The sequence below is a fragment of the Myxocyprinus asiaticus genome, chromosome 25 (genome assembly GCF_019703515.2).
Source record: "Myxocyprinus asiaticus isolate MX2 ecotype Aquarium Trade chromosome 25, UBuf_Myxa_2, whole genome shotgun sequence".
NCBI classification, from domain to species: domain Eukaryota; kingdom Metazoa; phylum Chordata; class Actinopteri; order Cypriniformes; family Catostomidae; genus Myxocyprinus; species Myxocyprinus asiaticus.
In genome coordinates, this window is record NC_059368.1 from 5609923 (window position 1) to 5623428 (window position 13506).

At 34.2% G+C, this 13506-nt stretch overlaps 1 protein-coding gene across 1 annotated transcript; it reads left to right on the forward strand.

Moving 5' to 3' along the window:
• LOC127415682 (trace amine-associated receptor 4-like) lies at positions 1–1035 on the forward strand. Its single transcript, XM_051654501.1, has one exon. The coding sequence runs from the start codon at positions 1–3 to the stop codon at positions 1033–1035; it is 1035 nt and encodes a 344-aa protein (XP_051510461.1).
• The last annotated feature ends 12471 nt before the right edge of the window (positions 1036–13506 follow it).

Sequence of the window (13506 nt, forward strand, 5' to 3'; positions counted from 1 at the left end):
ATGACTTCAAATGAGACAGACATTTATGTTGAGAATCTACTTCTCTGCTATCCACTTCTACCGGACTCGTGTCCCAGAGCGAATCGGCTTACTGTAATTAAATTGGCAATGTACACTGTCATGCTGTGCATGATCATCACCACAGTTTTTGGGAACCTGCTGGTCATCATCTCCATCTCGCACTTCAGACAGCTTCAGTCTCCAACTCATCTAATTGTTCGCTCTCTGGCTGCCAGCGACTGTCTGCTAGGTTCTTTGGTCATGCCATACAGCATGGTGCGATCTGTGGAAGGGTGCTGGTTTTTGGGAGATGTTGTTTGTAAAGTTCATTCTAGTTTGGATATGACTTTCAGCATCTCTTCTTTAATACATCTAAGTTTAATATCTGTTGACAGGTACTGGGCCATCTGTGACCCTTTAAGGTACAAAATGAGGGTGACAAACAACACTGTGACTGTTTTTACTACCTTCACGTGGCTGTTTTCCTTTTTGTACAGCTTTTCTATTGTATTTTCAGGTGTAAATGCAATCGGTCTAGAATTGTTCATTTTGCAGATTTATTGTGTGGGAAATTGTGTTCTGTATTTTAACAAACAGTGGGGTCTTGTTTGCTCACTTCTCACGTTCTTCCTTCCAGGGACTATCATGAGCTCTTTGTATATGAAAATCTTTCATGTTGCAAGAAAACATTCAAAGGTTATGTCTGAAAGAGTGACTATGGGGGCTAAAGGGGAAATGAAAAGTCAAAGCTCTGCGCAGAGAGAGAGCAAGGCAGCTAAGACTCTGGCCATTGTTATGGGTGTGTTTTTTCTCTGCTGGCTGCCCTTTTTTACTGCCACTGCTATTGATCCTTTCCTCAATTTTGTGATTCCAGGTGATGTTTATGATGCTTTGGTTTGGTTTGGGTACTTTAACTCGACTTGTAACCCACTGATCTATGGTTTTTTTTATCCTCGCTTTCAGAAGGCCTTTAAGATTCTCATATCCACTTATGCCTGTGGCTTCAATTACTTAAACACCGTAACACTTGAATGAATGTATTTTTTCACCTTTATACCCGACAAAATTTTATTCATTTTTAAATGAATTAATAATGCTACTCATGAATAAACATTTGTTACTGTTATTAAATGTTGAATTTGTACTACCATTGTAAGAAATGTTTGATCTAGAATGCATTTCCAACTGAGGATTTCCATAAACAGCATAACTACCTGCATGTTAGTCATATTTACATGGATGCCTCAAAACTTTTTGAATCAGTACAAGACTTATATATAGAAATGGGTATAAAAAAATACATTGGGATCTTTTGCTTCAAATATTTATACTAACATACAACTGGGTGTTTTGGATCTTTATTTTATGCTTTGTATCATCTTTGTCACTAAGGTTGCATTTTATTTTGAGAAATTTTGTGAAAGATTTTATTCCAAGGCAATGTAGAAAATTCTGACCTTGCATTTATTATTGTTACTCATCCTCAAAACACAGCAGCACACATATAAACAGAAACTATGAAGTTAACTCACACAGTGGAAATTATTCAAATATTCGGTTATCACATGAATGTATTTGTCTAATAATCAGTGGATGTTGTTATTAATAACTTTAGTAGGCGACTGTGGTCCCTGTATTTACCATCATGAATCAATAATGTTCTTTTCACCTGTTTGTGAAGAACCCAATTAAAGGAGTTCAGCGAGGTTTGGTGGTGTTCAGAAAGGAATGTTCAGGTTGATATATGTTCATTCCATGATGGAAAAATTCATAATAACTTAAGTATCTTTCACTATATTTAGAATTCACATTGCAAAAAGACTTTCTACAGTATATCAATTTTACAAACGGCAAGAAATCTTTGTCTCCATCTGTTGGAACATTATTGAAAGTACAATTGTAAAATTCTCAGTCTGATTGGAAAATCAATGTTTTAACAAGGCACCATGGCTCTGTGTGTAGTATTTTTTGTAGGTATGGTAGTATTTATATGTCCACATTATGATTACAACAGTAAGGCACTTGGTTTTGGTTCTCCTACTGGGCCAGAAAAAAAAAATCATATCAAGAAAATGTTAAGGCTATGGGCAGGACAGGAATAATTAGGGTTAAGGGAAAGTTATAGGTTGTTATAGGTTAAGGTTGGGGCAAGGTGGATAAGTAAATGAGTAAAGACGTCATGTAGCTCTTATATTTGTTCATTAAAGCAATGGACGATGTTTATTTTTTTATTTTTATTTTTTTTCCACTGTTATAGATTACCCCAACAAGTTGCACAAATTAATGAACCCAGATACTGGAATAGGTTGTAACAATGGAACTCAATAAATTCAACATTAGTTCTTAATGTCGGCTTTATAACCACATACATTATCTAAGAATTATTGATACAGTATTCGTAGTAGACAGATGTTGCTACTTTGTGTTACCTTAAAGAGTTCTAAGACCAGAACTCTTATGGTAAATAAAATTAAATCACAAAATCAAAGTCATGTTAAAATAATCACAGTCTTGCATATTTGTTTATTTGATGATGCCTTGTTGCTCTCTCAACTACCTGTTGAGTACAAATACCAGAAGCTTGTGACTCATTTTGGAAGAACTGGAATAATACTTATTTCAGTCAGGACCACTTCTGTCAAATTAATACTTGACTTGAATACTTGAATGAATACTTTAATTCACTTGTAGACAATTAAAGCATCTGTTGCTGTTGGGAGTATGGTTCTGTTTTGGGCAAACTCTCCACCCATCCATGCAGCCAGCCATACATGGACAGAGCAGGGAGTGCAGTGAATACAACCACAATATGTCCACATATTCGGTATTTTCAACATTTTATTGACTGCGAAGTTCAACAATGGACAAAAGTTGTTCAATGGACCAACATGTTTTGAGTGAGGTTATATGGATTTACTGCTGTCATTCTGATTTCTTGTAAACCACTCCCAAGCAAAGAACAGACACATTCAAATGAGTCATTAAAGCTACTTTTCCAATAACCCTAGTGCTACTGCCTTTAAGTCTGATCAACAGTCCCAGTGATGTTAAACTAAAGGCACTGTCACTCTTCCACCATCGGGCCAAACGGTTCTTGATGTAACATTGTACCGTTCCAGCCAAGTTTTCTTATTCTACGTGTGATAATTGACAAAACCCTAGTGGCATTCTCTTTAAGACTAAACAAGTGCCTCTTTCAATAATGAGGTCATTTCAGACATCAAAACACATTTTGTTTTTGAGTTTTATTCAAATAAAAAATGCCATATTAGATTCCTTAGAAATGTGTAACATTCTAACCTATATTTGTGAACATTCAAGTTATTTCTAACGATTCATTTCTATGCAATCATGGACAACTGAAGCAACACCACTGACCCAAGTTGCCTGCAGTAAACAGAATAGTGCAGCTTGAGTTATCATTTATGAAAGAGAGTCGATTTATGGTGTTTAAATAGCAAAGTCCTTTCAAAATTTATATTTCATAGCCAAGTGGAGAAATTTCATGTAATTTAACTCTAGTCATAAATTGGATGTGGCCCCTTTAAGTACCAGAGTTTTGCGACACCTTCTTTTCGGCACTTTTTCGTGTTAGAGACATGAGAACATACATTGTGCTGGAGAGCTCCCAGTTTTGTTCATCGTTTGAGAATTCTTTGAGTAAATATACAATTTCACACAAGATGCTAACAAATTGCATTAATTTTTTTTGTTCAGAAGAGTCATATGTTAAAATGTAGTGTTTGTTATGGATAATTTTTGAAGGATATATATGGATTGCATGTGTGGAGTTTGACCACGTTTGGTGCACATGCTAGGACTGGGTATGTAAATTTAGAATAAATTATATCTCATTTAATGATTTATAGCCTAGAGTGTTTTCCAAATAAGTGTAATACATGTTATATGTGAAAATATGAGAATTCTATTGTTTTAAACTGTTGTCTTTAATGCCTGTTTAAAAATGCATAAAATGCTTTGAGTGATTTAAGTATGTGTTGAATGCATAAAATCAGAGGTGTGTAGAGTAGCCAAAAACTGTACTCAATAAAAGTGCTAAATAAAATAATAATAATAAAATTATTATTATTATTATTATTAATGGAAATTCTTTCATCATTCACCATCATGTTCTTCCAAACCCATATGACTTTCTTTCTTCCATGCAACACAATAAGGAGATTTTAGACAGAATGTTTGCCATGAGTCACCATGTACTTTCACTGCATGTGTTTTTTTTCTCCATAATTTGAAAGTGAATGGTGACTGAGACTGTCGGCCCCTAACATTCTGTCTAACATCTTTTGTGTTCCACAGAATACAGCTATTTCATAGCTTTTAAAGTCCTACCTGGATTCTTAGTTCAGTGTAGTTACAGTTCATTGTTGAAAGAATTTAGGTAATTAGTTCTGTAACTCTTCGACATATGATCAACATCTCTCACACGTGCACAACACGCTGTCTGTGACTTGGATTTATACAGTAGGCAGTTTAATTCACTTGTTAAGGAATTTTCCCTGCCTTTATCAGCCCGAAGTAGATGCGATAGTTTCTAGTAAGTACTGCTCATGACATGCGGAACGCGGGACAAAGCGCACTGATATATTGCTGCACTGTTTTAAAAATGTCGGCTACACTTAAAAACTGAAGTCACAAGGGCTCATATTTACAGAATCACCCTGAAAATGACCATCACCATTTCACAGAAAAGCCCACGTTATCATTAGAGCCACAACTTACCTCAACGTGCTACGTTAATTTGGAGCTTCAATTTTAATCTTGAAATATCTGCTTTGTCTTGGTGTTAAATGAAAGCACTGCATGACGAAACTATTATTTTTTCACTGTGTGGAGCGAAGAAAGTATTTCTCTTTGTTTGAAGAGCTTGATGCTGCAGCAGTGATGGACTTGAGTGACAATCTGTGACAGCGGCTCAGCGCGCGCAGCTGTGTGAACATCCACTGTAGTAAAAGTTCCATTCGATAATATCTCAATAAATTATGCACTAATTAAAATTAAACCCAGTAATGTAAGGACAGGAACACTGCCCATTGTAACGAAGTAAAAGTAAAATGTTCTCATTAGAAATTTACTTGAGCGAGAGTAAAAAGTACCCACTTTAAAACCTACTCTAAAAGTAATTTTCCTCCCAAAAATTTACTCAAGTAAATGTAACAGAGTAAAAGTAGCACGTTACTACCCACTTCTGCATAAAATGCTGTGAATGATATAAGCATGCATTAAGGTGATGTATGCTGAAGCATATAGGTAGGCTAATGCTCTGTTTGTGTTTTCATTTAACATTAGCCTCTACCGTATTTCTTTACTGTATTTAATTTCCGTATTCCATATATATATATATATATATATATATATATATATATATATATATATATATATATACAAGCCCGATCAACCACTGTTTTTTTTTTTTTTTTTTTTTGACAGCCATCAGAATAAAACCCCAAAAGATATTTTTGTATCCTGTGGTGATTATTTTCAACCCCACCGCCTACATTTACATTTATAGAAAACATCAAATTACTCTAGAATAATACTGGAAGGTATTGCACATTACCAAACAGGAAAACAAGAACCTGCAATGTTCCGTGAAACAACTAGTTTTCCTGTAAGTATAAGAGCAATATTAGACTGAGAAGCATGGTGTGGCTGTAATTAATCAGGAATGTGGACAGACCTGATGACAGGCTCCACACCCTGTTGCTTGGAGACTTTTAAAGGCACAAAGAATACAGAATGTACAACAGACTTTAGCCATTTTGACAAAATGTACAGCAAACTGAGAACTTCTAGAACTTCATTAAAAGAAGTCAATGAAAGATTCAAAGTACAAATACTTAAAAAGTACACTTAACTGTTTATGGATTATTTTTAAATTCTGTTCATGGAATGCATCACTTATTGATTAACAAAACTGTAATAAGATCATTTCTCTATAAAAGCACCTCCCTTGTACAACCCATAAAATATGATTGGTTCAGAGCTTCTATAAATCAGAGAGAGTTCAAAGGTGGTCTTTGAAGCTGATAAAATATTTGGAAAGGTATGGCTTTGTAAATCCATTTTTATTATGAAGAAGAATTTGTTTATTTCTAATTAATTAAGCTAATTCATTCTGTTTTTTTTTATTATTATTTTTTTTATTTGAATATTTGAATCAGACAATGGGTAATTTTATGAGTTACGATTTGAATATGGGAACTGAGGAAAAGCATTTTAATAATGAAAAATCTGATGATTTAGAAGATGAATTTAATTTAGAAGGTTTGTATTTTCTATTAAAAAATGATATAACATCTAGAAGCGCTTTAAACAAATTAAAAAATAATTCTGGTCCAATATTTATAATAAAAGGAGAGATTATATCACCTAAAAACTTCAAATTGGCATGGCATCTTCCGTGTTTTATTGTAATTTGGTCTGACACTGACAATGAATGGAAGAGTAGGGGCCTTGGTTTTTATTTGGCATCAGATTTAATAATAACTGCAAACCATGTTTTAGGGAATCTTCATAATTGTAGAATATCTGTGATTCTTCCACATAAAGATTATTATGTGATGTATTTAGCTGAATGTCAAGAGGCTTATCAAAAGTATGATTTGGCTAAAATTAAATTGCAAGGAAGTGTTGATACTCTAAAACATACAGGCCAAAATATAAAATTACTAAATGATACTGATTTTTTTGAAAATGACAATGAACACCTATACTTTTTCATAATACAGTCAGGAGTCTTATTAAAGAAGCAATGTAAAATTATTAAGGAACCCCATCCAAATTTAAAGAAGGAGATGCTTGACAATGAATTTGTAATTTCTGAAGTAGGTAGTAATGGAGACAGTGGAGGCCCTGTTTTTTTAAGAACAGGTAAATGTGTTGGGATATACCGTGGGGAATCCACTTCCGAATGTGGAAAATACAAATATGGCCGGGTATCAAAACTACTCAAATCATTTCTAAAATAAGATTTATTTTTTATTTCTTAATTAGACCTTAACACATCAATAATCTGCAATGGAAATTAACCAAATTGATCTTCAAGGTATTTTAATGATTAAAATGTATTTTTCTTAATCACAACAAAAAAAAATTGTTACATATATATTTTCCTTTTTTATTTGGGTGATCTAATTTCAATTTAACTTGTGGGAAAATATTGTGTGCAAATAAAATAAAAAATACTGTATATAATCATATACTGTCTTAGTCCACTTTAAAAATGCTCAAAATGTGTTTCTCTAACAATAACAACAACAACAACAACAAAAATAGTATTGAAAATAGATTTTCATTCTTAATTCCCCCTCGGTTAAGCTGCTTGGTGTGGTTACTGACAATGTTACAGTTCTCATTAGCAGTTGTGTACTTGTGAAATTACCCATTGTCCAGCAGCTTCCCGGAGAGAGATGTTGTGTCTCACCCAAAACAACACCATGTAAGTCTATCTTTAAAATATTGGTGTACACCAACCTGCGCACACGTTTTGTAAAATAGCACATATTGAAACATGTTTTCTAATAATTGTATAAAGTAGGATAAATGATCTAGTGGTCACATTCCAAATGTTACTTACAGGTGTCCATGTTGGTCTGGAGCGGGTATCTTGGAAAAAAGATGTTGTATGTGTGGTTTTTAAAGCTTTGGTAATGCAAAAACATCTGTTTCAAGGTAATAATTCTGATGTAAACAGTTTTTAAAAAAATCAAAATTATAATAGAAATAGAAAACATAATGTAGCTATTAGCATATTAGATAAACACAATGCAAATAAATAGAAGATTGTGGTAGCAAATAAAAACTTAAATCTTGCCAAAAGGTCTCAAATACTGTATAGATGCAGAACTTTGGTGAGATGTTTGTAGCAAAGTTACATGGGCATATATAAATTAGAAACTTTTTGAAGATGAATTAACTACTAAATTTCATTGTATTTTGACAGAAATAATTGTTTCTTTCTTTCTTTCCAGGAATCCCTCTCAACAACTAAACTAAACAAACCAACTAAAAACCACCACCGCCACCAGACTGAATACATGAATATGGGTCAAGCCGCAATCAGACAATCTCTCTCTGTATAATATAAAAAATGTATGTTCTTTTGAAAACATTGTTTTTTATTAAAGAACAATACACATATATCCTGGTAGTTATTTCTCACTATTGAGTACTGCTGTTCTAAAAAGGATACAATTGACCATTCTGGAAAGGATGAACTCAAAATGAGAGTTTGTGGCATTTAGTCCATGCATAATAGCTTTGAGGTTATCTATATGTAGTCCTAAATGTTGAGAACATTATTCCATGCAGTGTGCTTTGTTGGATACTGCATATTTTGGTAAATGTAGTGTTTAGATTCATTTCATATAATTATTTAGGTATTTATACAATTCATAACAATTTATTCCACCCAACATCATCTTTTGTAAAAAAAAAAAAACATTGATTGTTCTGAATAATTATTTCTACTAATAATTCTTATTGTTTTTTATTTTTTTATTTTGAAGCATACAAATTTGACGAGTAAATGTTTTATAAGAGTTACCTCAAACTGCAACACAATGTATGTCATCCGGCAGTGGCCAGATCATGCCACTGAGAAAAAGAGAGCAGCTCCAGTTGGCATATGACGAATTTTCATTTATTAAAAGAAAAAATATCAGAGATAATTTAGCCCGAGACGGAGCACTGTTATTAAAATCAAACAGAAGAAATTGGAACACCTAATATGGCGGATGTAGAAAAGAATGTCCCACCTTGTGTTTTCAGACCTGTAGCTTGCTAGATTTGTTCCGATACAGGGGCTAAAATAGTTACGATGTTGCATTTTCTTCACGGTTCGGTTCGTTTTCACAAGGTAATATTTTAAAATGGACCAAAACTGTAACATTTCTGTTGTGGTTATTTTTATTCGTCATTTGTATCTTTTGCATTATTTCTGCATTGAAAAGTACCTGTTCTCACTGTCACAGCTTTCTATCTCTCTCTCCCCATTTCGACCGCCCACAAACACGCACACTTGCACACACACATACACACAGACAGAGTGAAGCCACATTTTTATTTATCAAAAAGTTACTGACACTGTCCTAACTGTGTCTGTTCTGCCGCTACCCAAAAGAGAGAAGCGATCATGAAAATCGACCTACAGTATATGTAATATAGCCGCCAAACGGCTACATCCACATTCTGATGATGAATAACAGTTACAAGCTGACCTGCAGATTTCTTGATAGTCCATGGGGTCTCGAACCGATTGTTTTAGTGCTGATCCAAGTGCTATTGCCGTGTTCATATATGCCTAAATGAACTGAACCAAGGGAGAAAATGCACTAGGTTCCGAAACGCCCTTAGGAAGCGATTCATATCTTTACCTTGTGAAGCGTATCAATATATGCAGCTTTCAGTAAGTAAAGAAATTACATTCAATAAAAACATAGTGTCTCCACATTCTGATGTCATTTTAGTGTAGGACAAAAAGGCAGAAAAAATGCTTGGTGACAGAATCACTTCGGATACAAATCAGCATTTGTGATGATACACAACTGAGTGCGATCACAGACAAAAACGTTCAGATCAGCTTGACGTCTGTTTACGGAAAAAGACAGAAATCACCAAAACGGTTGGTCAGGATTTTAATCAAAGAACATATTTAAAATCAGCAGTAAAATCTGACAAAAATGGTATCATAAATTGTGCTTCTTCAGCTCAACTCACACTAAAAAGGCTATTTTTCAGATTGGTCCAGGTAATTCGCATGTGTGTTCTCGAGTTGACTGACAGGTGATGTATTCCTGTTATTATTTCAGCAAGCTCCACATGACAGGGAATCAAACAGAGAGAGTTGCAGTGAGTTGGTGTGTTTGTCACCTCTCTATCATTTTGTATCGGCAAGTGTGTCATATCTCCAACTTAAGAGAGCGAGATCTTAGCAAAACCAGTGTGACACCCTCTGCCAAAACAGCTTTTTCTACATCCGCCATATTGGGTGTTCCAGTTTCTGCCATTCAATTTAAAACAAGTGGTCCATCTCGGGCTAAATAGTCTCTGGTAATATTCAGCTGGTCATATGATCTCAACATGGCGGCGCTCATGACTGTGCGTCCAGCATCATATATAGAATAGAGCTTTTTCTCTGTCTCTTTCTATCTCATCTCATGAGATTATACATCATTTCAATCGCTTAAATGCATGCGTATTTCACCAAACATTATTACACACTTGGGTCTTTAGAGACCCGACACGTATATCATGTATATCAAATAGATCTACAAAACTCTCATATATCCTGATATATTTTTATGTTTTATTTTTCATATGTTATAAAGAGATGGTGCAACAAATCAGGGCAAGGAAAAGGAGGTTTCATGAAAACAAAACCCATATTTTTTAAAACATACTGTTCAACTATTCCTTTAAATATGACTGTTCAGAGAGAAAAAGCACTTTATAGGGCATTATCATTTGAAATATAAAAAGCTACTTTATATACACTATACAAATACATACCGTCTTGCCACAGAAACAATGTCCATGTATGGCAGGGTTGTGCACCATTCTGAATTGAATGAAGTATGCCAATTCAATTCTAATTCAGTTCTTGAATTTGGATTGAATATGAATTGACGGAGCAAAAAGAATGTGTAATTGCAATTTGAATTTGAGTTTAAGGAAGTAGAATTAACAAATGAAATGAAATTAAAGAATGGAATTCAAAGACATTAATATGATTTTTGTACGTTTATTTTTTAATAACATTTGATTTTTAACTATAACAGATTTTTTTTTTTTTTTTTTTTTTTTTAATCATATTATAAAATGCATGACAAATGGGGTATTTCCAGAAACATTACACTGTACAAAAAACTAAGATAAAGTAAACAATGCTGAAACAAAAGCATTGAAAAATGTACTTGATTTTTGTGATTTTTTTTTGGGCTTCGCAAATTTAAGGAATGCATCTCAATGCGGCTTTTCTATTACAACATACTTAGTCGAACCAACAAGTACAGCAGCAAGTTGGATTAATGCATTTATTTCAAATTGGCCTACGTGAAATGTTTATGTGGTTCAGTCCCATTTACAGTACCCCCTTCCCAGCATGCACTAGGGCATGAATAATATGGTTGCATTGTTTGACCATTTACATGGTTTTATTTACATTGTTGGTGCTGATTTTTTTTTTTTTTTTTTTTTTTTGTCATGGTAGGTAACTTGTTGTTTTGTGATTTCAGTTCAGTGTTTCTTTCTCTTATTGTTAACCTTGTCATGTTTTAAGTGTCAAGGGTCGAGGTCTGTGTGTGCCATTTTAAAATACTTTATATGTTTTTGTTTTTTTTCTCTCTCATGTGTTCATGTGATGAGTAAAAATGTGATATTATTGATTTAAGACAGCAAGCACATCGCTCTCCATTAAATATATGTTTATAGAAATGTGTATGAGATGCTCAGAATACTGAAGTTTAAAACCACGTAAAAAAAAAAAAAAAGAAAAGAAAAAAAAAGGATGCAATTGTCATTGGTCTAAGTTGACAGCTTAAGAAATCTTCTTAAAGTTACTTAATTTAAATGTTATTTATAAAAATGTTATCATAAATAAATAGGCTATGTAATATGTACATCCAATATGTAATAGTCATGGCAAGTTAGCATTTGAAGTTCAGTTAATTTACTTAAAATGAAGTAGATTAAATCATCTTAAAAAGCAATGCAAATTTAATTTCTTTAAGTTTCACAAAGACATCACTTTTTACAGTATTAACAATCAATAATAAAGAAAAATAAAATGTAAATGTTTAAAATGCCACTTATAGAAATTTGTATTACAATTTTAAAATTATAATTCATTTTCATTTTATGGACCATGATGGAAGAACAATTCATTTTCAGGGATGCATTAATTTGCTCAATATATTAAACCATCTTCCCTCCCTCCAGGACATACAGGTGCATCTCAATAAATTAGAATGTCGTGGAAAAGTTCATTTATTTCAGTAATTCAACTCAAATTGTGAAACTCGTGTATTAAATAAATTCAATGCACACAGACTGAAGTAGTTTAAGTCTTTGGTTCTTTTAATTGTGATGATTTTGGCTCACATTTAACAAAAACCCACCAATTCACTCTCTCAAAAAATTAGAATACATCATAAGACCAATAAAAAAAACATTTTTAGTGAATTGTTGGCCTTCTGGAAAGTATGTTCATTTACTGTATATGTACTCAATACTTGGTAGGGGCTCCTTTTGCTGTAATTACTGCCTCAATTCGGCGTGGCATGGAGGTGATCAGTTTGTGGCACTGCTGAGGTGGTATGGAAGCCCAGGTTTTTTTGACAGTGGCCTTCAGCTCATCTGCATTTTTTGGTCTCTTGTTTCTCATTTTCCTCTTGACAATACCCCATAGATTCTCTATGGGGTTCAGGTCTGGTGAGTTTGCTGGCCAGTCAAGCACACCAACACCATGGTCATTTAACCAACTTTTGGTGCTTTTGGCAGTGTGGGCAGGTGCCAAATCCTGCTGGAAAATGAAATCAGCATCTTTAAAAAGCTGGTCAGCAGAAGGAAGCATGAAGTGCTCCAAAATTTCTTGGTAAACGGGTGCAGTGACTTTGGTTTTCAAAAAACACAATGGACCAACACCAGCAGATGACATTGCACCCCAAATCATCACAGACTGTGGAAACTTAACACTGGACTTCAAGCAACTTGGGCTATGAGCTTCTCCACCCTTCCTCCAGACTCTAGGACCTTGATTTCCAAATGAAATACAAAACTTGCTCTCATCTGAAAAGAGGACTTTGGAACACTGGGCAACAGTCCAGTTCTTCTTCTCCTTAGCCCAGGTAAGACGCCTCTGACGTTGTCTGTGGTTCAGGAATAGTTTAACATGAGGAATATGACAACTGTAGCCAAATTCCTTGACACGTCTGTGTGTGGTGGCTCTTGATGCCTTGACCCCAGCCTCAGTCCATTCCTTGTGAAGTTCACCCAAATTCTTGAATCGATTTTGCTTGACAATCCTCATAAGGCTGCGGTTCACTCGGTTGGTTGTGCATCTTTTTCTTCCACACTTTTTCCTTCCACTCAACTTTCTGTTAACATGCTTGGATACAGCACTCTGTGAACAGCCAGCTTCTTTGGCAATGAATGTTTGTGGCTCACCCTCCTTGTGAAGGGTGTCAATGATTGTCTTCTGGACAACTGTCAGATCAGCAGTCTTCCCCATGATTGTGTAGCCTAGTGAACCAAACTGAGAGACCATTTTGAAGGCTCAGGAAACCTTTGCAGGTGTTTTGAGTTGATTAGCTGATTGGCATGTCACCATATTCTAATTTGTTGAGATAGTGAATTGGTGGGTTTTTGTTAAATGTGAGCCAAAATCATCACAATTAAAAGAACCAAAGACTTAAACTACTTTAGTCTGTGTGCATTGAATTTATTTAATACACGAGTTTCACAATTTGAGTTGAATTACTGAAATAA

What these genes read in the sequence shown, in the direction of transcription:
- LOC127415682 (XM_051654501.1), top strand. Translation starts at nt 1, where the DNA reads ATGACTTCAAATGAGACAGACATTTATGTTGAGAATCTACTTCTCTGC.